General features: G+C 38.8%; 1 protein-coding gene across 7 annotated transcripts in view; it reads left to right on the forward strand.

Moving 5' to 3' along the window:
- The window catches only part of Atp9b (ATPase phospholipid transporting 9B), a 218779-nt gene that overhangs the window by 119917 nt on the left and 70874 nt on the right, over positions 1-27988 (forward strand). For all 7 annotated transcript variants that reach the window (XM_085676363.2, XM_085676368.2, XM_085676362.2 and 4 more), the window contains one exon: positions 12834-12994. In XM_085676363.2, the coding sequence (XP_085532489.1) occupies positions 12834-12994 (161 nt within the window). The remainder of the gene's footprint in view (positions 1-12833; positions 12995-27988) is intronic.

The following is a 27988-nucleotide window of genomic DNA, read 5'->3' on the forward strand; positions in this document are numbered from 1 at the left end:
CAAGTTAAACAAATGCAGCATAAACAAAAGTAATACATCTTTACATCATTAAACAAATTTTCCATAGCATAAACAAAAGTAACACACCTTAAAATAATATTCCCCAACAGTCATCTTCTACAGTTGTGTGGGATTTCTTTGTTCATCCGAAGGCAAGCACTGTGTGGGCTTTTAGGTCATTATTTTCGCCTACTCTATTGCTTGTAGCCTTTTTTTCACTGAGATGAGCCACAGCCTTAGTTTTAATATGATCAATAGGTGAGTTTTTTTCTTTTTATGACTGCAGGAGTCTTCCTGACCCGGGTTCTGAAGACACTCCTTTATTTAAATAACCTGCTCAGTAAGCTTTCTGACCACCTGGTGTTGTTTTTACATATAATGTGAGCAGGGACCAGGCTTGTTAGAGGCCCATACCATTGTGCATCAGCTGCTGTCCATGCTTAATACAGCTCCATCGGGAGTCATTGCCATAACATGATGATGCATGATGCTTAAGGCCTCCTTATATACTGGGCTATTAATGTATTCTGTGCTAAAACATTCTGAGACTGTAAACAGGTTAGTTATAATTGCATTTCATCACCATAGAGCTTTGAAGAGAATTGATTTCATAATTAAGTCTTTAATCAATTAACATTGTATAGCTCTTTCAATATTCATTGTAATTTTATCAAAGTTTCATACAATTTTGATTTATTTCTACTTGAAATTTTTTATTCTGATTTAGTCATTATCTTTAAATTTTTATTTTATGTTTGCTATTATATAAAAATAAAATTCTGGGCTGAGTTGGTGGAGTTCTTGCCCAGTGTGCACAAAGCGCAGGGTTTGTTCTCCAAGCGTAGTGTTATGCTCCTGTAACTTTAGTCCTCAGGAGATGCCTGAGTGCATGTATGTGTGCGTGTGTGTGTGTGTGTGTGTGTGTGTTTAATTTCTCTTTGATAGCACATTTTATTTCCAAATTGCTTTTCCGGTAAGATGTTATAGTTAGAAACCTGACAGTGTTTAGATATTGACCACTCTCACTCTCTGGTCATGTTTTAAACAAGGAAGAAGGTAGCTGATTCCATAGTGATCTCATGCCTGATTTTAGAATGCCCCTAATATCTCCTGTGAGCCTCAGTTTCCCAGCTTCTGTAATGAAAACGTGTTTGAGCCCTTGGCACCCTATTAGTGGCACTGTTGGGGATGCTGTGAACATTTGGGACATTGAGGCCTAACTGGTCAGCTTCAGCAGGTAGGTACCAACCAGGGGAGAATCAGCTGAAGGAGGAGGAGAAAGGGTTGCTAGGAACTGTGCTCTTGGTTAAAACACTCTGCCCGATTTGGGGTCAAGGAATAAAATGGGATGAAGTCAGGAAGGCTAACTAACAGATTGTACAAAGGAGTGTTCTAAACTGGAAAGGGCTATTAGGTTGTAAATTTCTGAAGATCATAGAGGATAAAGAAATTATTAGTTTTATTGTTTGTTAAGCAGTGTAAACCAAAAGTTAAGCTTACGAATTAGTTATTAGTTATCTATATGGAGTTAATGTTGTCAGAGGAATTTGATTATCCATTTGATTTTTGTTTGACTTAAGCAGTTTTACCTTCATTTTTCTCCATGGAACATAAACAGATGAACACCAGTAGTGGGCCTAGCCCACCATGCCTCTGTAGAAAAGCCTTGGGCTTCCTATTTGCTGCCTCTCTCTCGTGTTTCCAACTACTTAAAGTAGTACCATTTTTTCCTTCTGGACAGGAAGCCTTTGCTGATGGCCTCTAAGATTTGAGGGTCTCCTAGATCTTCCAAACCTTGAAGAGCAATGTATGCACTGCTGTCTCCTTTATCCTGAGCACTGGTGTTTGTTGCTATTCTGACCTTTGCTCTCAGCCAAGGTGCTGAGGTCTCAGGAGATTCTCCCTAGAACTGGGCTGTTCCGGGATTTAGCCATGAGCAGCATTCATCTAGAATTAGAACCTGTTGACTCTACTTTGCCATAAGACAATTCACTAATTACTAGAATTTTAGCTCTTTTAGTTTAGGGCAACCTTTTTGTCATTATGTGGCATGCTTGTTTTTAACAGCTAATATGTGTAATTACATTTAAAATAAGTGCGCTCCAAGTGCTTTAACAGCATTTTGATATTGGTGCTGTGACCTAACAGTTGTCTTCTGGTGGTTGAATAATTAATTTGTTTCTAAGAGCTTTTGAGTTTGATGGTTGCCTAACACAAGGGTTTCCTTGTGGAAGAGTTGCTGGCTCCCAGTGACCCTTTGCTGCCATCTGGTACAAATTCAAAGTGCTTCTGTCATCTGCTGCTAATTGCTGTCACCTGCACATTGCAGTCCCTCATAACTGAGACTCTGGGAACAAGACACTTGCCTTTTGGAGGGAGGTTCCTTGTGCACCCCTAAAAAGAAAGATGGGATTAATCCAGCAGTAATATTTTAGGTCAATTTATATTTTAATACCTAAAGTGTAAGAAATGATTACCATTTTATGAAAGTGATTAATTCACTGCATCCCAGTGGTTCTGTCTGTTTATGATTTGTTTTAAATGGCTCTGGTGCTTAGTAGCCTTTTCAGGCTGGCAGGATCGTTTGTGCATATCCTCCAGAAGGCTTCTTTAATCCTCTCCCTAAGCTGATAAGCTTTCGACAGGGCACTAGCCTATAGCGCCATATTATATTAATGTATTTTACGTGTAATTTAGAGAACAAGAAGAATATCCTGATTTGAAGTCTAAACTGTCCCCTGTGGCACTGGCACAGCTGATAATCGTGAACGAGAAAGATGTGTATATCAAATAGTTTACAAAATGAAGCCAGCTGTGTTTCCCTACATACTGTGGCTTCCTGACATGCATCATTAAACCTTATTAGCTACTTCCTTTTACAAAGATTCTTGTAGTCTTGAACATTGCATATTAACATTTTCTGCCCCTCCAACTGGAAATTATTTGCTTTATTGTAGAGTGTCAACTTGCTCTAGTTTCTGATGCGTTCTAATTGGTACTTTAGAGTATAATCATCGTGAGATACCACGCCATGCATTTCTTTATTTGGAAATTAATACAGACCTTTTCACTTTATCTGTCAATCTGAACAACTTTTCACACAATCCCCAACTCTTGAGATTGCTTACAAGCCATTAAGTATGAAATGGTTCATAAAATGTCTGTAAAGACATAAAGTAACAAAAAATTTTACATGGTTTAAAATAATGTTACATTTACTAAGATACCAGCAATAAAGCTTTAAATAGTTTTAATAATAAAAGGGTGATTAAAGAAGATGAAAAGTTTATTTAACCATATTACCCATATCATTTAAAATTTTCAGCAAATCTTCTTAATTCTGTTTTCCTTTCAAACCAAAAACAATATGGTGCTATAGATTTTGGAAGCTCAGGAACTGATTTAGAGTTGAGTGTTAGATATGATAACTTCCCTCCAGTCTCTTCTCTTTCTTTGCTATTCTGTTATTGCCATTCTGCTCTGCTGTCTTAAAAATTAAAATGTTTACCTCTTATTAACTTGTAGTTAATAGCTACTTCAGCTGATGTGTGGGTGGGACAGAAAATGGCAGAACAGAGTTGCTCCGATGATAGTAATTCTGAGGTGCTTCAAACACTGGCCAACATTTTATATCTCCACATGTATTTTTAGTGTTATTATAAATAGGTGATACGTCTCTAATTGCCAGTAAACTTAATGAATTAACTGAAAGAGTGTTCCTAGGTTCCAGTCCAGTGATATTTCAGGCATACACCTTCTGAGTCAGTGAGTGGCTCTTGATTCAAAAGTGCTTATATATATATATATATATATATATATATATATATGTATATATATATATATATATATATATATATAGAGAGAGAGAGAGAGAGAGAGAGAGAGAGAGAGAGATGTCTTGAAGAACTGGGAGGGGAATTCTTCAGTGGTCCATACATTGCATATATTTAGTCACCCGAGAAATAGCAGGGAAGTTTCAGATCCCACCGTTGGCACAGTGACAGCCATTTGAACTGGTTTTTGGCGATCTGTGCCTTTCCCAGGGCACAGCTGGGTTCTACCATAGCGCTGTGCAGATTCTTAGACTGTGAAGCCTGAAGAGCTAGACTCTATGGCTGCCATGATGCAGCCAGACCCTTAGGAGCTCCATTGTCCTCTCGATATTCCTAAAATGCTATGACTCCGAATTAGCAACCTCAGCTGACTTAGCAAGGTTCCGCCAGATAAAACAGACATTCTATGGAAACCCAAAAATGCATACCCTGCAACATATATATTTAGCAATTTTCTTAACAAGTCTTGATAGAGTTCAGAATTTTAATTTTGTTATCAACCTATTTAAAAGTACAATACTTTTTTCTATTGAGTAATATATTTTATAGCCATCACCTTCAAATGAATATTTAGGAGTAACTTTGAAGAATATTCTAACAGACTCTCCCTTCACAGGAGGATTCTTGCTACATAAGGTACCTACTATATAAGAAATAGACACACACTTGCACATCTGCCTTTCAGAATAAAAATGTTTCAAATAGTACCTTTTATTCAGATGGACCTGTTAAAATAATGAACCAGGGAAAATAGGAGAGTGCCTGTGTCTTAGAGAAGGCAGAGCTTTGGCTGGTGAGCCTAGGACCTGCCAGTGCCCGTGTGTTCTCACTCCTGTGAGGGCATTGCTGCCCAATGTCAGCACTATTTCCCCATAGTAAAGATTAGGCCAGTGTTCTGTTTCTTAAACAAATGCAAAATGTAAGTAATATCTATTAAAACATTTACAAAATTGCCAAAGTGAATTGCATGTGGCCTGCTGCATGGGTACAGTTAAGACTTAGTTATTCATAGCCCAAAATATATAATAAACTTAAGATGGAAAAATCTACTATATATTATCAGCTGCATACACCCAAAAACCAAAGTGGGGGTTGCTTAACAGTTAAGAGGATTTTCCAAGAGCAACTCTTATGGACCAAAGCCAAGTAAGCCAAATAAGACACTGATTTCCAGGGTTGACTTGATGTGGCCATGAAACCCTGACTAAACGAACTGGGCGTCTATAGAGCGAGTGTTGCAGAATAGAGCTATCTCAATCAGGATAAAGCTGGGCTACAGTGCACGTGCGTGCGTGTGCATACACACACGTGCGCACACACACACACATTCATTTGTATGTTATATATAACACATTTTTAAGTTAAAAAGGAAGTAGCATTAATACATTATGTTGTTCATCAAAATTATTCATTCCATTCTGTCTTTAAAAAGAGGAATACACTTTGCCCTTTGATTCCTGGAATCTCTGGAGAAAATATGTAGCACTGCCTCACTGGCCTGGCCAATGAAATACCAGCGTTGCGAAGTGACGTTTTTGATTTTGTTTTGCCATTTTGCACATATCCTTAAATGACTGCCAAAACATTTATTCTAGAGTAACAATTTTTACTAAGGTGAAATTGAAACTGAAGAATTTTGAATAATTTAGAAAGACTCTAGAAAACTCAAGTTTATTGAGTCTTTGTATGTCATTAATAAGAGTAAATGTCAATTAGTGGGGTGGGGAAACCTGCTTCTAATTTCAAGCTCCTTGAAAAGAACATTTTCTGTGTAAGATGTAAGAATTAGGTGTAGTTTACAAGTTTCATTTAGTTAAACTAAATTGCTAACTAAATACTTGACCTACCAGCTACTAAGTAATACTGAATATTGAGTGAGGTGTGTGGTATCAGTGGATAGCATAAGATGTTTGAAGTGAGTATTTTAAGTTGGTTGATGATATGGTAAAAACCATTTAAAACTGAAAGCTTTCTGTGTTGTTAACACAAAAAATCAGATATCTATATTCAGGGTGTTCAGCCATTCTGCAGACTCCAGCTGCACTTGGCTTACACCCTATATATAGCATTTTGTGTGTGTCATTGGCAGGGCGGGTTCAGATCTTTAGTAGGATTTATTCCTTATAATGTAGATTATCATTCAGGAACCTCTCCTGCCCATATAATCCAGAGTGTTAAAGCCTATCAATTCTGTCCTGAATTCTGCATGATAAGAAGATATTTAGGTCAACTCTGCTGTCAAAAATAAGTAAATCTATGTGGCTACTGAACTGAGCTCCTGGTTTGTAGGTGACGCCATGCTAGGAGAGCAGACAACACCAGCAGACTCTGTGCCAACCTGGAGCACCCTCTGCTGGCAAAGCCTTGCCATGCCACGCACTCAGTTTTGCTTCTCCCTACTCTTAAAACATGGGCATGATGAGTGATGACATGGTGCTGAGAATATTCAAAGTGTAGAACTTGAGTGAGAGTGAGAACTAGCCTTAGGACTTGTCTCCTCTCATACTGACTGCAGCTGTGTGTAATATGACCAGAAGGAAGGGCGTATCTTATTACCCAGTGCTAGATTTCAGTGTCCTTTGAGTATATAAAGTAAAATTGAAACTTCCAGATAGATCTTTTACACATTTCCCTTACTCATTTTTGTTTGAAACATGATTTTAACTGGACACAATTGAAAAATTGTGAAATCTATAATTTTTAAAAAGTTAATGTATGTTAACACCATTGTATTGTTTTATATTTCCTGTCTGTTAGTGTTTTTATTTTATTTTAATACAGATTTTAATGTAAATAAAGACTGCTAATCTGCAGACAGCAGGATTAGCCTATCCATCCCTTGTGAACATACAGAATCAGCACAAGCCTTTCAAAAGCAGATCCAACGCTTGACGCATGCATGGGCACATGCACTTGGCAGCTGTACTGCTTTCTGGGATTACTGGAAGTTACGAATGTCTTGGAGAGTGGAGTATATTAGGAGAGGCCAGAGCCAGTGTGTAAAGAACAGCATTTTGAGAAGACGACCAAGTACCACAGTGCTCTTCAAGCCAGTAGTGAGTGTAGCTGCAGGAACCAGCAGACAATCATTCACTGTGATGAAGCCATGTCACAGTGTGCATCATTCTTCCCATCAGGGGCCAAATAGGGCTTAGCTTGTGTCATTCAGCATTCTAGCCACTTGAAAGCCTTTTGTCTCCTGCTTATGTTTCTCCTTGAGTGTTGAAAGATGTTTCACTCCTTTGTTTGGTACCTGATGCTTATACTGGTATGTTTTCGTTTAGATCAAAAAAATGTGATGGTGTGTGGTGTTTCCCTGTGTGGTGTTTAAACCAGTGGAGACCAAAGTTGCCATCAAGTGTTGTTCCCCATCACTTCTTCACCTTTGTATTTTGAAGCAAGTTTTCTCATGGAGCCCAGAACACACCTCTTCTACTTCTCTGCTGGCCAGCAAGTCAGAGTTCTCCTGCCTCTCCCTTCCCAGCAGAGAAGTGCTGATACCCAGCTTTTACGTGGGTGCTGGCGATTGAGTTCAGGGCCTTAACGTTTACGCTTACATTATGCACTTTGCCAACCTAGCAGTCTTCCCAAGGCACTCCCTCCATTTTCTTTTTTAAATGTAAATAACCAAGGAAAAAACATTTTGTATACAAAGACAAGATAAAACCCTAAATTTTGAGTGAAGAATAGTCAAATTTTATTTGTAGATAAGAACATGGGTTATGAATTATTGTTTCCTAGTAGACCTGAATGTCTTACATAAATACAGAGTTTGATATTTTAAGTTAAGGTAAATATACTATAATATTAAGCATTGTCCACTGATACTTATTTAGAGAGCTTTTAAAGCACAGATTATTGAGCCAGTAGACAATCATGGCCCAAAGAACCCCTTCTTATTTCGCAGATCACTGGGGCGGCAACAGTAATAGTCAGCTACATCGTCAGCGTGGCCAGCTGCATGACTGCAGACAGTTAAGACTTAGTAGTTCATGTCCCAAAATGAATAGGTAAACAAACTAGAGGTGGCAAAAAAGCTACGTCATTACATCAATTTCTTAAAGTGATAGCTTCAAAAAAGAAAACAAAACAAAAACCTGCTAGTAGTTTGAGCTCCATGATAGGAAGTTACTGATGTAAGATTTGGGGATTAAATGTTATGTACAACTTTCATTTATTTAAATACAATTGCAGGTCTTAAAAATTGCTTTTTTCTACCTTCTTAATATTGGACTAAACATGATAGTATAGGCTGATTTCTTTCAAAGATATTGAAATGGAATATTTTTTTAATGGAATCCAGTTAGGTTCATGGCAGTTTTATAGTTTAGTGTTTTACTAAATCTGAATGAAGAGGCAATATTAGTCCAAAGAAACTGGTAAAAAGATATTAACAATTATAGATTCCTACTTAAACATCTTGTTTAAAGATAAACTCATGTTCATAGAGTCTCAGATGAATGAGACATCTGATCAGGGCTCATCTCTTTTCAGACTGCACTTAATTCACAGGAAAGATAGGGCAGATTAAAACATATAGTTTTCTTCAGGGTGTAAACTGGATCTTTGAAATTTTGTGATTTTGAAATACTTGCATGTAAAGAGTGAGTACATGCGAATCTTAGTGCATTGGTAAGAGTGCTGTAGTATTTTGATTCTTCTAACCTAGGGACGATGTTACCAGCAGTTGCTAATATTTCAGACCTGTGTTTCTTGTAATGCTTTAAAAAAAATGGGTAGAACCTAAGGTTTTATAACATACTGCTTTTGATCCAGTTTGGTGTGCACATTGATTTCTTAGGAACTTAGTCGGTACGGGTACTGTTAACTTTGAGATGGATGAGGTGGTACTGTTCTACAGAGATAAGGTCCAATTCTCATTCGTCCATGTGTTCATTTAAAAAAAAATCTCACTGATCTTTTCTTGATTAAGCAGGAGAACACCGTATTTACCCTTTATTGTTGGTATAAACCATTATTTTACTGAGAACCATTAGCTATTTAAAACTTGGTACATAAATTAAAGAGGAGCTAAATGGATTTGTGATCGTTGCCATTAGTAGCATTTTAGATTATCCAGGCAATTATTGTGCTCATTATCCTGGAGCAGCCCCTTTGCAGAGCCGTTGTGGTTGGCGTAGGCATTATGCACAAATTTCCCCTTGGAGATTAAATTTTCCAGTAGCGTATTTAATTTTGTTATGACAAATAAAACAAATATTATGACAAGTAGAAGAAAATTTGCTTTACTAATATAAGAACTTACAGTAAATGTTGAAAATTACTTCCTAGAGTATTTAATTTACCTTTTCTCATACAATCATAATTACTTAAAGTGATTAAAATGTATCTGAAGGCTTTACAGTCATCACAGAAGGTCTGACTTGTTCAGGTGTTTAAGAAATTCTTTAATAATGGGGAAGTACACATCAGAGCTGAAGATGACACTTTGTAGAAACTGTAATTTTGTACTTGTTTTTCTTTTAAGTACTTTTTGGGTCCATCTTAGCCTCTAGATGGAGAAACTTTTAAAATGTTGCAGAGAAATAGAATATAAAAAGATTAATAATTGAAAATGTTTTTACTTTTTAAAACAAGCTAGTATTGAAAATGTCTTTCCTTAATTTTACCCTTTCTTAGAATTAACTAATGTCAAGACTGCCATTCCAGTCCAGGAAGGGCAGGCAAGGCACCCTGAAAGAACATGAGGAATACTGTCCTGTTATCTAGGGAAGGATGGCCTCTGACCCATCTTCATTACCTTCTTCACCCTAGAAGGGAGTGGGAGAAGGGAGTGGGAGAAGGGAGTGGGAGAAGGGAGCATTTGGTTGGCTTCAAAATTGATATCCACTGGTTGGCAGTCATCTACATCTGTCTTGGTCAATTAGAAAGGTATTAATGCCTTGAATTATCTGCATATCCTGTGCATGGGCTGCTTTTAGGCTTTCCATCCTTGTGTGGCACTTTTTCAAAGCAAACTTTGTATTCATTTCTCAGAGGTTGTGCAAGCTTTTGGTCTTTGACTGCTATGATGCAGGGGAGAGTGTGAGAGGTAGTGCTTATGCATTTCGCAAGACAGTAATTCTTTATTTTATTACAAAAAAAGGCCAACTCTGGAAGGCCAGATTAAATCATTCCTTTCACTTTTTAATGGGATTTGGATGAATAGAGTAAAATATGCACTTTGCATTCATTGATAGCATCTTTAGGTTGAGGTAATTGAGTCTTTTTTCCCTGACTGAATGAATAATGACTTCATCTGATCCTCAGTGAGGCCTGAAACTTAGAGCGCCTTTGTCACAGCAGAGAGATCTGGGCTTTGAAACATGCTCTACTTCCCTGGCTTAATTTTTCTTCATTTTAATCCAAAACCCTATTTTTCTCAATAATTCAAGCATAAACTACGTAGTAGTGAAGTAGCGGAAATCGCCTGGTATTTGTCCTCCTTGTGCTGCTTTTTAAATGGAGCTGATAAATCAGCCACCGAGGTCTGAGCTGCTTGGTTCTCAAGAGGGGGAAAGCAGTGCTGGGGACTTGTCAGGACTCTTGAATACCATTCCTTTCAGAGTGCTCACCCTGTAGGGAAGCAGTCCTCACTGTTCTGGTGCAAGACCTGAAAATGGGAGGCCTCCCATGGGTCTGGGGACTCCCTCTTGACTCCCTGGGCTCTAAGGCAGTCTGCTGCTGAGAACTGGGCACATGGAACGCTGGGAGTCTTCAGTTCCCAGAGTTTCTGTTGAAGTGAGTTGCAGTATGCAGAGGAGTCTCTATGCCAAGCCATGTCCTGTTTGTCACTAAAGAAGTGAGGTGACACCTGTGTGAACCTGTGTGAATCTGGCATGTAGTTTTTGTTTGAAATTTCCTTGATTAGGAGGCTTTTTTGGTCATGGCGGGGCAGAGAACTCAAGTGAATGTATGCCTCAGATGCACTAGGCATGCCCACCAGGGCAGGGAGGAGCCGCCTGAAGTCCTGGGGCACTGGTGTGCTGCAGATGCCAGTTCTCCTGGGTTCTGTGCAATGACCATTTTGTTTCTGTAGTGTTTACCAATGTAGTTCAAACAAAAACCTGGACAGAGAACAACAATGTGTTTGGATATTTCTCTTTCATAAGACATATAGTACCAGCGTTCATTTTGTTTTTCTTAGTAGACTCTTTCTTGCAGGTAAAAAGGAATTCTCATAATTAACTCATTTTCATAACCTTAGAGTCTAGCACAAGGTGTAGGAGGCATGTAATTACTTGCTTAATTAGTTTTCTTTACAATTGTACTTAATGAACTTTTGAGAAACTTGATTTTTTTTTTCTTTCTAGCAATTGCTTCTTGTGGTCTCCTAAGAGTTTGTGGCAAATATTAATCAAAACTAGATTTAAACTAAATTATGAACTATGAGAAAAGCTAATTGTTTAAGGCACTGTAGAATAAACCACATTAGCTTAGCTAATTCTCTAACTTTCTAATTAAGATTTTGGCAATCATATTTTCTTTCCCTCTCCATTTCTCTCTCTATGTATATATCCTCTTCTTTTTTTCTTCTTTCCCTCTCACCCGTTTTCTTTCCGTTTTCAAAACTAGTGCCAGATTCAGGGGAAGTTGAGGCGGGCAGAGAGCTGCTTAGCCTGGTAGCACTGCTCTTCTTGCCACCTGAGTCAGGTACAGGTAGTTCAGTTCTACACCCGTTACCAGGCCACACTAGGCAGAGGCTGTTTACGTGTGTGCCCAGTAACCTCCAGCTACCTTAGTCTATGGATAGTTCCATGTCACTGAAGAGTTTGGTGCTGGGCCAGATGGAGTGGCTTATGCCTGTTTTTCAATATTTGGGAGGTAGAGGAAAGTTCAGTGTTGAAAGTTAGAGGCTAGCTTAGTCTGTGTAGGAAATTCAGATCTGCCAGGGCTACAGACCAAAGTCCTGCAAAAATGGTAAATAAGAAAATGTTCTCCCGAGGCACTCCCAGAGTACAAACAGACTTTCTGGAGAGCCTGGATGGAAAGGTAATGTAGAGCCGTGAACACAGCACACCTGCGCTCTGTTGCTCTGTTGGCTATGATGGCTCCTTATTCTACAGTAATAAAGCTGGAGCCCTTTCAGGAGCATGCCTCCCGGCCTGCATTCTCTATTGCACTTTGTCTTTATGGGTGAAGTAGGGAGAAGCCAGGATATCGCCAGAGCTCAAGATTGGAGTTACACATTTCAAAAGAGCCAGGTTTTGTGTTCTCTTTGCTTTAGGACAAGGGTTGATTGGGTGTCAGTTGTTTCTAAAATCAAGGAGAAATAAACTGTTTTCTTTGATATAATTTTCCATGCATTTATGTGCTCAGCTAGTAATCAATCCAGAGTGAATTTCTGTGTAGTATATCACCCTGGAGGAATCAGACGTGTGGGACTTGGATAAATCAAGCAGACTCTAATCCTAACGTGACCTCCAGGCTTGGCCTACTTTTGTAAGTTCTTTCAGAGACTAGCAGGACGGCAGACACACACACTGTCCGGTACCTGGGGACTCTGCAACTGAGTGGAAGGTGTTCAGAGGTACTTTAAGATAGCAGGGATGCTTGTCTGGTCTGACGTGCCACAGAAGATGGACTGTTTTGCTAACAGAGGAGTTTGATGCAGAACTGGGAATGGAGAAGGCTACCCATGCCCTGCTCTTATAATTCTTGATCTTGCTGTAATGGTTCATAACACCTATCACCCACACAGTGGATCTAACTGTGCTAGCTGAGTTGTCTGCTCTGTTCTTCTGTTTTACCAGCAGATTCTCCCTGAGAATGTTCTACAGGTTACAGTACATTTTTAAAATTTCAAAATTTTCTAAAATTCTACCTAAATCTCTAAGAAGCTGGTCAAGAGAAAATTAAATGTTTTTGTATTGCATTATTATAAAGACTATTAAAATCTTTTATTTTCTCAAATCATCATTTTCATGTATTCTGATAAGGATACTAGGGATGGGGGCAGCTTGAACCAAGTATTAATGCTATGCTTTTCTTCTTCTTCAGGTTGGTTTGCTGGACCTTGAACTCAATCAGCTGACAAAGGCGCTATTTCTGGCTTTAGTTGTTCTTTCTGTTGTGATGGTAACCTTACAGGGATTTGCGGGTCCATGGTACCGTAATCTTTTTCGGTTCCTCCTACTCTTTTCCTACATCATTCCCATAAGGTAGGTTTAAAATTAGAAAATGTCTCTTTGATAATGTATGATTTTGCTGAAATTGTTTTTTCTCTTGTGAAAGAAGTTACCCAATCAAAGCTGTAGAGGAGGAAGGAGCCAAGAACCCAGGTGAATATAGCCAGTCATCTATAGAAGTGCAATTCGAGACATGACTAGCTTTGCTAACATACTTTAGAGAGAGTTTAATAATGTGGTCTTAACAGTTGGAAGACACCTCTTGTTCAAACATAAATCTAAGGAGAAATTTTTTACAAATTGCTTGTTGCTATTTTATGTCCAGTTCTCTAGGGTCTACATACATTGCTGGCATTTAAAAGTTTAAAAAGCCAGGCCTAGTGGTGTGGGCCTGTAATCCTTAGCTGTAGTTAGGATGCTAAGGCCTAGCTGCATTGCAAGATCCTCTCTCAAAAAACAAGGTCCCTGCTGTTTAAAGGAGGCTTTGATAGATGGTTCAAGTCAGGTAATGTGCTGACTAAGGCATTCTTTGAAAGGACTGTTTTTCAAAATAAGCAGTATAATAAGATTGATATGTAAACAGTTAATATTCAATACCTGTTTAAAGACTCATTATAATGTGAACAGCCACAAAAAAAGGAATCTTTTTTAAAGATACCCTTAGTGTCTTTGTGTGTATGTTTACTTATATAAAAGACTGAGAATTTTCATATGAATAAACATTGTGAATCATGAATGAAGCCTGAATCTGGACTAACCATTATTTGTATTATCAGTTAAGGTGACAGTGTAACAGACAATGAGGCTCTTGTATGCCACTGCCATTAGAATAGTGAATCAGTGCTCATGTGGACAGTCCTCACTTTCTGACACAGTCTCAAAGCCAGCCAGCTCAGAAACTTTTGACCTTGGGAAGGATAAGCAAGTGCTAGATTATTGTTGTTGAATAAGCCTTGCCTGTTACTTAGGCCAAACTTGCCTTCTCTCACCTCTTGAAGAAGACAATTTGCATATTAATCTCCTCACACATAGCAGTGCTGACTACTCAGTTACCCACAGTTAGTCCTTTGTCATTCAGGCATCACCTAAGAGCACCCCTCAGGCCTTAGAAAGGTCGAAAGGTCCCACCTTGTGGCTGCAGGTGCTTGCTGTCCTATCAGTGACTATGCAGTTCTGTGTGGGTCTGTGCTCATGCCTGTCTTTTTTGTTGACACTCCTCTCCTCCAGTAAGCTCCATAGGGATATGGACTGTGTGGACACTGGCTTTGTATCCAGTACCAGAACCAGGTGGCACAGTGTACAAGAAGGGCTCCTGTACATACCTGATTTCAGAAATTATTTACATACAAATCATCATAGGTACCATGTATACTCACATTGAATACTATAGGTGAACTCAAGGACAGATCCTTGTCCCCAAAGAGCCATCAAGTAGTCAAATAACCAGAGTGTAAGTGTGATGTCACATGTTTGTTTTATTCTGCAGTTATGACAGAATTTATTCAGCTATGCAGATTCTTCAGATTTTCTTAGTTGGTACCCTTTCAACCTACAGATGCATGGACTGCATTGATCCCACCCTCTGTACCATCCACCACTTTCTTCTAGCTTCTTTACCATCTACCTCTTTTTCCTGCCTTCTCCAGCACCCACTGCCTTCTCCTGCCTAGTATCTTTCTTTCCACTGTCTGTTTCTCCTCCATTCACAGATTTCCCCTTGCACATACCCACTGTCAATGGACACCAGCTGAAGAGGAGACATACTTGTTCAGAGTAAATAGAATGTGTCCCCTGCTTAGGAACTCCGCTTAGAGAGGCCAGTTGCACAGTAGTGCCCAGTTCTGAAAGGAAGAGCTACTCCTAGACCAGGCTTCACAGGTCCCAGACAGAGGCTAAACTGTACCCACCTTAAGGGAATAGAATGACAGGCTTTTTCATCTGAGCTTAATGACAGCATATTTCAGGACTCCTTTGTTATTGTTTGCATGTTGTGGTCAGTTATAAATGTCCGTGTGTGTTTAGAAGTATTTGTTTCCTCTGGAGTGAATTGTACACATCATTAGATGGATCTCTTGGGATTTTAAAAATCATCTTTATGCTTCCTGTTAAAGGAAATATTCCAACCTTTTTAAGTACATCTCTTACCATGAGTTTAGTTTCTTTGGTCTTTTAAAATACTTGCTTATAAAATGATGATAGCACCATGCTGTCTACAATCTTTCATGCTCTGGTTTTTCAGTAAACATGGTTTAGCATCTTCAACCCGGTGTGCAGAGCCTGACTAGACAGTGTTGTAACCTTACCTCTCCTCAGCTTCCCATGAGCAACTTTGTACTGCACACCTGGACCTGCAGTTGTACCAACTTAGCAGAAGGAAGAAGAGTTAGACTGTGAAAAGTATAGTCAGATTAGTTAGAGAATTGTGGTTTATTTTTAATGAAAACAAGTTTGTTTTCCTATTGCTGTGTTTCCATAAAATTAGGATAACAATTCATTTTAGAATTTAAAGGTGCTTTTGGACTTTTAAGTATGTGTTATTTTGCAAAACATGCAAATCTAGGAAGTAAAGTGCTTTTTCTTCTTGTGTCCTAAGAATCAGAAAGCTTTCAAATTTTTAGAAGTTAAGAATTTTAATAAAAGTATTAAAAATTAAATTTATTAAAATAATTTTAAAGCAAAATAATTTAAGCTACTTGATAAAATTTACATTGTCTTGTTTGTTCTGTGGGGTTTTGAGATCACATTTAATTACATTTCTGTCATTCCAAGATAAATATTACATAATATAGCTTACGTTTTATGATTCTACAATGAACATGTATCCTTTCAATTGGTGCATGTCTCCGAACAAAGAAACCAGCACGTTCTTCTTAGCACACTGTCAGCATGTGTAGGACCTGAGAGATATCTTGGGTCAGGTTTTTACTGTTCCTTGTGTGTTCTCCCCAGATGGTTAAAATGTGCCATGTTTTAATCGATAATACAAACTGACTTCTCAGAGCTGAGTCAAAGAGACTCTGACTTCTGCATAAGGCATCCATGAGTAAGAGTGGCAAAAATGCTATAGACAAAGAGATAATTATATCCCTTCTGAGGCACACTTGAGAACCTCTTGTACAGGCAGTGTCTTTTCTGGAGCACTGAACTGCAAGAGCTGCTTGCTGGTTGCAAGAGACAGTTTCTCTTTCATTTCCTTCTGTCACCGAGTCAGCACATGTGGGAGGCTTTTCAGCAAAATGCCAAGGTGGCAGGCTGAAGATTAGATGGCACAGGTCCTGCCCAAGTCCTCACCCTGAAGGCTGATATAGCAAAGGTGTCAGTGGCATTGGTGCAGCAGTCCTGCCAGTGTTGGCAATGAGCTTGCACTGAAACAGTCTCTAGAACTTATTGTCGGTTCTGGGACGTTTTATTTGTCTTCTTGTCTAACAACTTTTCTCCCTGAGATGGGTCTTCATCTTCTGATGAGTTCTCACATTGGAGTAGATAACTAAGCTTTATACACTCTGATACAGTAGTGTATTCTGTTCTATGCCCATACATCTATGTTCTGAACAGTCCTCAGGCTGGGCCACTTCCTTCGGTAGGTATGGAAGGCTTAGCTCTTCCTGTCTCTGTGACCTGTGTGTGTACACACAGCCACAAATAATGCTTATCTTTAAAAAGTTCCCTGTATTACAGCTTGCTTCAGCAACCTTTGAGCATTAATGCTTGTTTTTACTGTGAATGAAATATTTCAATTTTATCTCTAATTGAAAATAATTCTGTATGTTTGTGGTTCTTGCCACATGGTCAGATGTTTTTCTTGAGGTTAACTTTTTGCTTTTCTCAAGAACATTGCACATACATTTGCATATATAAACATAATATGAATTTTTGTTTTATTCCTTTATAAAGTTGAAATTATATTGAATAGTTTCATTTTACAACTTTTCGTCTTATGTTTACAATGGCTCGATAGATTCATCCATATTTTATAGCTTGCCATCCTTGTTTATGAATGAACCACCAAGTGTGTGTCCAAAATCAATTGACAAGTTTTGGGTTGTTCCAATGTTGCTGTACACACTCAAACACACATGTGAACTCCTGGTATCAAGTATCTAGGAATGGAATTACTTGGCACTGCACTTGTCTGTGGCTTTGTTGTATTTGCTTGTATTGCCAGTATTTTGCTAAGTGGTAGTACCAACTTAGCATTCCAATATCAATATAGAGGAGTGGATCTCAACCTTCCTAACAGGAGTGGATCTCAACCTTCCTAACACTATGACCCTTTAACATAGTTCCTCATGTTGTGGTGACCCCCTCCTTCAACCATACAGTTATTTTCATTGCTACTTCATAACTTTAATTTTGCTACTGTTGTGAATTGTAACGCAAGTATCTGTGTTTTCCAGTGGTCTTAGGTGACCCTGTGAAAGGGTGGTTCAAAAATCCCCAGGGGGTCTAACCCCCCAGGTTGAGAAGTCCTTTTTGTGAACTTCCTAAGTCTTTGTCTAGTCTTCTGAGTTCATAGTTATGTAGCTCTAGCTTTCTCATTTCTGTTCTGCTGACATCTTTCTCTGTAGCTTGACATTTTTGACCCAGCAAAATAGTTTGATTTTACCTTGTTAAATATATATATGAATCTTTATATATTGTCAAATTGTGTGCCTAAATCTTCCTCTGCTCAAGACCATGTTCTCCTCCCACTGTCTGCTGATGTGAGCCTTCTCTGTGCAACACTGAAGTGATTTTGTTCTCTTGTGATGCTGGAACTTGAGCTCAGTGTTTCAAGTATTGGAAGTATACGTTCTAACACAACGACACACTCCTACGGCGTGGGAGGAGACAGAGACCACGGAGTGAACACATGCTAGACAGCTAATTCTCTTAAGTAGCATATGGTAGAGTTTTTATATCCAATTTTTTTTTAAAAAAAAATTGTCTCAGCACCCATTGTAAAACTAAACCAAAACAATGACAAAACAGTTCTTTCCTAGGGACTGGTATCATCTCTGTCATGTATTCACTGCCTTTGGTGGGCTCCCTTGGTCTGTCTGCCGCTGACCAAATAACAAACTAAATAACGTGCCTTCAAATGAGGCAGTATTTAACAGGCCTTTCTTTCTGTGTCTTTGAGTTTTTGTTTCTCTTGGTCATGAATCTGCTGCTGCACCTCTTAACTGTATTTAGATTTTCTCTAAGCTTTCCCCAAAGAAAGATTATACAACTTTTATCACAGTAATTTACAGATTTTTATATTTTTAAATCCTATTATAAATTTCTTTATAAGTTCCCTTTTATATCTCTGTGAAACATGAGTGGGGTCTGCTTGTCCTGCCCAGCCCCCCAGCTGTTTAGTCCCAGAGAAAAATCATACACAGATCTCTGTAAGTTATAAAGCTGATTGACTCATTAGTCAGGCTTCTTACTGGCTAACTCTCACATCTTGATTAACCCATTTATCTGATCTATTTTAGCCATGTGGCTCAGTACCTTTTTCAGTGGGGCTGCTCACATCCTGCTGCTTCGGTGATCTTGCCAGAAGTGAGAGGAATCAACTTCCTCCTCCCCAGAATTCTCCTGCTCTCCTTGCATCATTTCCACTCTGGTCTGGTTTTCCCACCTACACCTCCTGCCTGGCCAATCAGCGTTTTATTTAAAACATGATTGACAGAATACAGACAATTCTCCCGCACCATTTCCCCCTCTTTTTTTTTTTAAAAACAAACAAACAAACAAAGGAAAATATTCATAGTCCAGTTTTTGGGAGTGTGGGCGTAGTATTCCAGGCTACTTCCTGCTGGTTGGGGGTGCTGATAATCTTATGGGGACCTAAAGAAAATTTAGAGTTATGATCAAGTCCTGACTGAAGTATCCTGTGAGTCTTGAACCTGTTCTGGATGAAGAACTCAGACATCTGGGCCATCTGTTCCTACCGGAGATTGCTCAGGTGGTCTCCCTTGGTCAAAGATGATTTTTCTTAACTCTAAATAAATCCAGAGCCTCTTGTTTTCTGTGGAAACAAAAGCAAAATCTCTTCTCCAAAGTAACATACCTCTTGGCTTCAATTTATTTTCAAAATACCTTTCTTGGATTGATTTTGCAGCATTTATAAGCAAATATCTTTTAGCAGCTGTTGCTCCTTTTTCAGCATTTAAACAATTCAAAGAGAGCATAATAGCATACAGTATCAAGATTCTCTGTGTATTTTCCATTTTTACGTGGCTTTATTTTAACCTCTATTTCTTTTATTTTTACTTTTAACTTTTGGCTTTTTGAGACAGGTTCTCTGTATATCTTTGTCCTGGAATTCCTTCTGTAGACCAGGCTATCCTTGAACTCCCAGAGATCTGTCTGTCTCTGCCTCCCAGGCTACTTTCTTTCTTTCTTTTTTATTTTGAGAACTTTAACCTTTAGCCTGTATATATTTTTAATACACTGTAAAGCATTTAGAGATTTTCTTACTCTTTGAATCTCTCTTTACTGTATATCTCTCTTTTTCTGACCAATGGGTCTTTAATTTGCTAAGGAATATGGAGAAAACAACAGTCAAAAGCTCCTATGGCTTTTCAGGGTCCTTGCCAGGAAGCAAGCTGCAACATTGTTTCCATACTCCAGACTACCTGCTTGAAAGAGTCAAGAGTTTTCCCTGGCAGGACGGCCCAGAAAGCCGACATTTTAAAACAGCTCAGCTTTTTTCCTGCTATGGCTGAAAACCAAAATGCTTTATTCTAATCTTTCCCAAGCTTTCTCAGGCTTTTTGTGGATGCAGTTATCCACGTGGGCGCCATTATGTAGCATGAAGAGGCCGGGCCTGCTTGTTTGGGTTTCTCTGTCCTGCCCAGTTCCCCCAGTGTAACATGAGGGGCCGGCTTATTGGGGATTCTGTTCCACCCGGTACCCCAGAGCCGGCATACCCCAAGGAAAATCACACACAGGACTCCATAAGATTATAAACTGATTGGCCCATTAGGTCAGGGTACTTATTAGCTCTTATAATGTTACCCCATTATTCTAATCTATGTTAGCCTTACATGGCTCCGTACCTTTCTCAGCTGGGCAAGTTACATGCTGCCTCTTCGGTGGTCTGCGCAGGAGTGCCGAGGGAGCTTCAGCTTCCAGAATACTCCCAGTCTCTTTGCTCCACCCCTACTTCCTGTCTGGCTTTCCTGCCTATACTGCCTGCCTGGCCAATCAGCGTTTTATTAAAATACATGATTGACAGAATACAGACAATTCTCCCGTACCATTTCCCTCTTTTTTTTTTTTTTAACAAAGGAAAATACCCATACTCCATTTGTTGGGAATGTGGGCGTAGTATTTCAGGCTACTTCCTGCTGGTTGGGGACGCTGATAATCTTATGGGGACCTAAAGAAAATTTAGAGTTATAATCAAGTCCTGACTGGAGTTTCCTGTGAGTCTTGATCATCTCAGACAGCAGTCTTGAACCTGTTCTGGTTGAAGAACTCAGACATCTGGGCCATCTGTTCCTGTTGGAGATTTCTTAGGTGGCCTCCCTTGATCAAAGCTGATTTTTCTTAACTCAGAATGAATCCATAGCCTCTCACTTTCTGTGGAAACAAAAGCAAAATCTCTTCCCCAAAGTAACATACCTTTTGACTTCAGTTTTGAAGCCAAGGTATTTTCAAAATACCTATCTTGGGTTAGTTCAGCAGCATTTATAAACAAAAGTCTTTTAGCAGCTGTTGCTCCTTCCTCAGCATTCAAACAATTCAAAGAGAACATAATAGCATACAGTATCAAGATTCTTTGTATATTTTCCATATTTATTTTAACCTCTATTTCTTCTATTTTTACTTTTACTTTTTGAGACAGGATCTCTGTATATATTTGTCCTGAAATAACTCTGTATACCAGGCTGTCCTTGAACTCACAGAGATCCACTTGTCTCTGCCTCCCAAGTGCTGGGATTAAAGGTGTGTGCTACCACACCTTGAACTCAGAGATCTGTCCGTCTCTGCCTCCCAGGCATTGGGATTAAAGGTGTGTACTACCACACCTTGAAGTCACAGAGGTCAACTACCTCTGCCCCTTAAAGTCTCAGAGGTCAACGTACCTCTGCCTCCCAGGCGTTGGGATTAAAGGTGTGTACCACCACACCCTATTTCTCCCTTTCTTTCTTTTTTTATTTTTAATGACTTTAACCTTTAGCCTGCATATATTTTTAACACACTGTAAACTCTTTAGAGGTTTTCTTCATCTTTGAACCTCTCTTTACTGTATCTCTCTCTCTCTTTTGACTACATGAGTCTTTAAGGAGAAGATTAATCCTCTCCTTTAAAGCCGTGGCTTTGACGGCTAGATCCAGCTCATTCTTTAGCTTTCCAGCCTTGTGGCTGAGGTACCAGCCAGAGCTGTGTTCACTGTCACAACTCTATGGCTTTTCAAGGTCCTTGCCAACAAGCAAACTGAGACCACACTCAGTCGGACCGCCTGCCTGAAAGAGTCAGAATTTGCCCTGGCAGGACGGCCGGCATTTTAAAATAGCACAGCTTTTTTTCCTGCTACGGCTGAAAACCGAAAAGCATGCATTCAGCTTTTCACCAACACCGTTTAAGTGTTTCATGGCAGGACCTCTTAATGAGCTGCAGGTTTTTGCAGCTAAAGCTGAGTCAGGAAGCCTCCCTTAGCTGAGAGCCTTGCTTGCCTCTAGCAAACAGAGCAGACCTGAGAAATTGCTGCTACCATACCAAGAAAACATGCTTTACTCTATTCTTTTCCAAGCTTTCTCAAGCTTTCTGTGGATTCAGTTATCCACGTGGGCGCCATCTGTAACATGAGGGGCCGGCTTATTGGGGATTCTGTTCCACCCGGTACCCCAGAGCCGGCATACCCCAAGGAAAATCACACACAGGACTCCATAAGATTATAAACTGATTGGCCCATTAGGTCAGGGTACTTATTAGCTCTTATAACTTATGTTACCCCATTATTCTAATCTATGTTAGCCTTACATGGCTCCGTACCTTTCTCAGCTGGGCAAGTTACATGCTGCCTCTTCGGTGGTCTGCGCAGGAGTGCCGAGGGAGCTTCAGCTTCCAGAATACTCCCAGTCTCTTTGCTCCACCCCTACTTCCTGTCTGGCTTTCCTGCCTATACTGCCTGCCTGGCCAATCAGCGTTTTATTAAAATACATGATTGACAGAATACAGACAATTATCCCGTACCACCCCAGCTGTTTAGTCCCAGAGAAAAATCACCCACACAGGACTCCGTAAGTTATAATGCTGATTGGCTCGTTAGGTCAGGCTTCTTACTGGCTAACTCTCACATCTTGATTAACCCATTTATCTGGTCTATTTTAGCCATGTGGCTCAGTACCTTTTTCAGTGGGGCAGCTCACATCCTGCTGCTTCGGTGATCTTGGCAGGAGTGGGAGGAATCAACTTCCTCCTCCCCAGAATTCTCCTGCTCTCCTTGCATCATTTCCACTCTGGTCTGGTTTTCCCACCTACACCTCCTGCCTGGCCAATCAGCGTTTTATTTAAAACATGATTGACAGAATACAGGCAATTCTCCCACACCATCTCTGTTTCTGGTATAAAGAAATAATGTTTATTTCTATTACTTGAATATGACTTTGGTAAAACCATGTTGAGTTTAGTTATTAATCTAGGATATTTTAAACTTTTATATATTCTTTGCACCATTTATTTCTTTTCTTGTTCATAGTCAAAAATCTTGTGTATTATTCAATAAAAATAAGAATGAAGTGCATTCTTCTTTTGCTCCCATTATCAAAGGTGAAACACTCAACATCTAAACATGCTGTCTTTTTAATAAAATCTCTGACATTTTCATTATTTTTAGATCCTTTTGCTGCAAGTTGTTCTCAGGTCAATACAATTTTATATTTTCTAAATCTCTTCATGATTCATCTTTCTTAATAGATTACATGGTGATTATAGTGACTGACTTTCTAGTACCATACCAGCTTTTAATCCCTAGGGGAAGAGCTAACACGGCCATGGTTTGTAATCCCTGTTTCACGAGATTCCCTTCACCTGCATTTTCTGGAAGACGGCTTCTCTCAGTTTCCACAAGGGATAATCTTGTAGTTTTGTCTTTTCATAGTGTTTCTTGCAGTATAGAGTGAAAGCTTTACAGGCTCATAAAACAATGATGACTCTCCCATTTCTCATCTCTACAGCGTTAACATTGGAGCTGTCTATTCTTTAAACACTAGCGTGTCACGGAGACAGTTGGGAGCCTGTCTGCGGAAAGACTGCACAAATTTGCTTTCCTTAGTAATCAGTTTGGCAAAACTAAAGTTTTCAAGAAATATGAAAATTTTCAAATTTATTCACAAGTTTGTTTATGTTACTATCCTGTGTTTATATAAAGTCTATCATATTGATTTAAAATTTTTTATTCATTGTTTTTTGTTTATTTTTGACACAGGTTTCTTATAACCCCTACTAGCTTTGAATTTCCTATGCAGTTGAGACTGACTCCCATTCAGTGTGGTGGGATTAAATTCTGTGCTGCATACTCCGTTTCATCATCTCTGTCCTTCCTTTCTTTATCTTTTAAAATCAGTTTTCAAACAACATTGGTAGGTTTTTGGAAATGCATACTATTATCCTCATGAATTTTCCTACCATATGTTATTTTCTATTTCATGATGTTATTTTTTGTTCCTAAATAGTATTTAATATTTTCTTCATGATGTAAATGTTTAACTGATTAGTTTGTGCTCCCCTAGAATACAGTATTTAAGTCACTAATTTCTTTTTACTATTTTGGTGAGATCTCTAAAGTTTTTATGTGTAGTAGTTTTGTTATGAATAAGTACAAAGTTTGTTCGGATTTTTTTGTTGTTGTTTTTGTTAGACGGGATCTCATGATTTCAATAACTCAAGCTTGCCTTGAACTTAACTATGTAGCCAAGAAGGGCCTCAATTGATTCCACCCTCCACCTCCATCTCCCAAGTGCTGGGATACAGACATGGGTCATGGGCAACCCTTGTGTGGTGCTGGGCATCACACCCAAGGGTTCGTGCATGCTAGACAAGCACTCTACCAACTGAGGTACTTCTTAGCCCCGAAATAGTTGATCGCCACTGTGACTTGTTGTATTTGTGGTTTTTACAGGGGTTTTTTTTTTCATTAAGTTTGTAATTATATCTGTTCACTTTAGCTTATTTTCACCTTATCAGAAACAGTAATGCTTTTTAATTGCGTATAATGGAATGAGCTTTAGATATACACAGATGCTTGAGCATTGCCTTAGTTCATGTGTGCTTCTGTAACAAAACACTGAGTCTAAATAATTAATGCAAAACATAAATTTATACCTCATTCTCTGAGAACTGGCAAATCTAGTCAAGACACCAATGGATTCTGTGTGGCAAAGGCTACTCTCTATTTTCCATTTTTACGTGGCTTTATTTTAACCTCTATTTCTTTTATTTTTAGTTTTAACTTTTGGCTTTTTGAGACAGGTTCTCTGTATATCTTTGTCCTGGAATTCTTTCTGTAGACCAGGCTATCCTTGAGACAAGCATTTATTTATTTAATTAATTATTTAATATTAATATTTATTTTTTATTCATTTATTTGGGCCTGCCTTGTTTGGTTCTTTTTCTTTTACTGATTTTACTGAGCTATACATTTTTCTTTGATCCCCTCCTTGCCTCTTCACTCCCCTTGTACCCTCTCCCATGTTCCTCATGCTCCCAATTTACTCAGGAGATCTTGTCTTTTTCTACTTCCCATGTAGATTAGATCCATGTCTGTCTCTCTTAGGGTCCTCATTGTTGTCTAGGTTCTCTGGGATTGTGAATTGTAGGCTGGTTTTCTTTGCTTTATATTTTAAAAACCACTTATGAGTGAGTACATATGATATTTGTCTTTCTGGGTCTGGATTACCTCACTCAATATGATATTTTCTAGCTCCATCCATTGAGACAAACATTTAAACAGACCTATAAGCACTAGTGAAATAGGAGCAATAATTAACAGTGCCCCAACCAAAAGAAAGTCCAGGACCAGATGGTTTTAGCACAGAATTCTACCAGACTTTCAAAGAAGACTTTCAAATTAGTAATTAATACTAATACTACTCAAATTGTTCCACAAAATGAAACAGAAGGAACATTGTCCAGTTGTTTTACAAGGCCATAATTGCACTGAAACTCAAGCCACATAATGACCCAACAGAGAATTACAGGCCAGTTTCCCTTGTGAATGTAAATGCCAAAATTCTCAATAAATCCAAACTGAATCCAAGAGCACATCAGAAAAAAAATCTACCATGATCAAGAAGGTTTCTTTCCACAAGTGTTTCAACACATGTAAATCAAGATATGTAGTCCAACATATAAACAAACTGAAAGGAAGAAAAAAACATGCATCACCTATTAGATTCAGAAAAGGGCTTTGATGAAATACAGCATCTTTTCATGATAAAAGTCTTAGAGAGATTAGAAATTCAAGGGACTTGCCTAGCACAATTAATGGCACTTTATAGAAAGCCATAGACAACACCGAACTGAATAGAGAGATGCAACTCCATTAAATCAGGAACAACACAAGGTTGTCCACTCTCTCCATACCTATTCAATATAGTACTTAAAATGGCTAAGTACTATAAATGGCTAATATAAGACAAGTGACAACTCATGTTGTTAAGTATATGGAATACGGGGGACGGACACTTATACATGGTGGTGGGAGTTCAAACTTGAATAGCCACTATGGAAATCAACACAGCAGTTCCTCAAGAAGAAGGAACTCGATCTACCTCAAGATCCAACTATACCATTCTTGGGCATCTACCCAAAGAACGCTTCTTCCTATCACAGGGAAGAAACTTTGTTCATTACTACTCTATTCATAAGCCAGAAGTTGAAAACAGCTTAGGTGTTCCTCAACAGAAGAATTGATAAAGGAAATGTGGTATATTTACAAAATGAAGTATTATTTTGCCATTAAAAAAAAGGATGAAATTTGCAGGTAAGTGGATGATGTTAGGGAGAAAAAAAAATGAGTCAGACATCTTGAGGTGTTCCTGAATGAGCTATCCTAGACCTAGAAAGGAAAATATGGTATGTATTCATTTATATGTGGATGTTAGCTGTTAAGTAAGTGGTAACCAAAGTATAATCCATAGAACTAGAGGTTGGGTATGGAGTAAGTGACTAGTTACAGGACAGATAAATCTCCCTAGGAAAGGTATGGGGGATGGCTGTAATGGGAAGGTCAAACAGGGAGGGGAAGGAAAAGAGGGACAAGGGAAGGAATATGGATGTGAGGAGAGAATGAAGCTAAAATAAAAGGCCATTTAGGAGTATATGGAAATCTAATACAGTAGAGGCTTCCTACACACACACACACACACACACACACACACACACACACACACGATCTAACTGTAATCACCGAATAATGAGGAGGACAGAGGCCCAGCTAACCAACTCTTGTCACCAAATGATGCTTCTGGTACCAAGAATGGGTTGTATCTAATTGAGTTGTTAGCTTAAGGGGCTCCATGGGAGTTCCCAAACAATCCAGACTGTTGCAAAGACTATAGGTTGCTTTCCACAAACTACTGGCAAGTCCCCATTGCTGAAGACATCATCTACACAACTCATTGAACATGCAGAAGTGGAGCTGGTGCCTACACAGTGCCTTTACCAGTACATGCTAGTATCTTTGATACAGGAAGGGCCTCTCAGTGCTACCGAAAGATAACACCAGCCCATCTACTAACCCTGGGCTTGACAGTGGAGTCCTGCCTTCAAAATATATTAGTGCAGTGGTGGCACAAAGTTTATGAGAATAACCCACCAATACCTGCTTTGACTTCAGACCCATTCCATGAGATGGAACCCATATCTGACACTACTTTGGTGACCAAGAACCTGAGACTAGATAACCCAGGGATCTAAAGTAAAACCAAATACTACTGTTCTTAAAAAAAAAAGTAACAATAAAATAACTCCTAATGACATTCTGCCATACTCATAGATCAGTGCCTTGCTCAGCCATCACTGGAGAAGCTTCCTCCTTCAACAGATGGGAACAAATACAGAAACCCACAGCCAGACATAAGAGACCTTGGAACAGGCAACTCTAAACAGGATATTCATCAAATCCCTCCCCTCAGGGCTTAGGGAAGCCTGTGGAAGAGGAGGTGGAAAGAGTATGAGAGCCAGAGGGGATGGAGGACGCCAAGAGAACAAGGCCTTCTAAATCAATATGGTCAAAGCTCCGATGAACTCACAGAGACTGAAGCAGCATGCACAGGGCCTGCAGGGTCTGCACCAGGTCCTCTGCATATAGATTAGGGCTTCCAGTTAGTCTTTTCTATGAGGCTCCTTATTGTGAGAATGAGTGGGTCTCTGTTTCTTGTTCTTTCTCTTGTACTCTTTTTCTTCTCTCTGTCCAATTTCAGTATGGTAGTTTTCGTTTTTATCTTATTTTATTATCACTTAAAAGCTTGTTTGTTTTCTAATGAGAGAAAGAGAGTGAATCTGGCTGGGAAGAAAAGGAAAAACTACGAAAAGTAGAGGAAAGGGAAACTACTCAGGATATGTTATGTGAGAACAAATTATTTCAAAAAAGGGAAAAGATAAACAAAATTGAAAGGAGCTTAGAGCTATTTGATACACACTTTTAATTTCAGTAAAGCACTATATTGAGATTTTAACTGGAATTATATTTGAATTTATAGAGCTATTTACAAATAACTGTCGCCCTGATACCATCCATTGTATAACTTAGGAACATCTTTGACACAGAATTTCATGTATACTAGGTTAACCTTAACCTTGAATTCACTATGTAATTGAGGCTGACCTTGAACTTTCAACCTTACTGTTCACTCTCCAAAGTTCCAAAATTAGTCATGTGCCATGAAACCTGGCTTTATGAACATTATTTAGATCTTTTACATTTTCTGCCAGTATTATTTTAGGGTATATATTTATCTCAAACACTTTATAGTTTTTTGCCATTGTGAGTAATATACTTTAATTTTAGTTATCATTGGTATATAAAATATACATAATTTGTGT

Source organism: Myodes glareolus, chromosome 13 (assembly GCF_982192425.1).
Source record: "Myodes glareolus chromosome 13, mMyoGla1.1, whole genome shotgun sequence".
NCBI lineage: Eukaryota > Metazoa > Chordata > Mammalia > Rodentia > Cricetidae > Myodes > Myodes glareolus.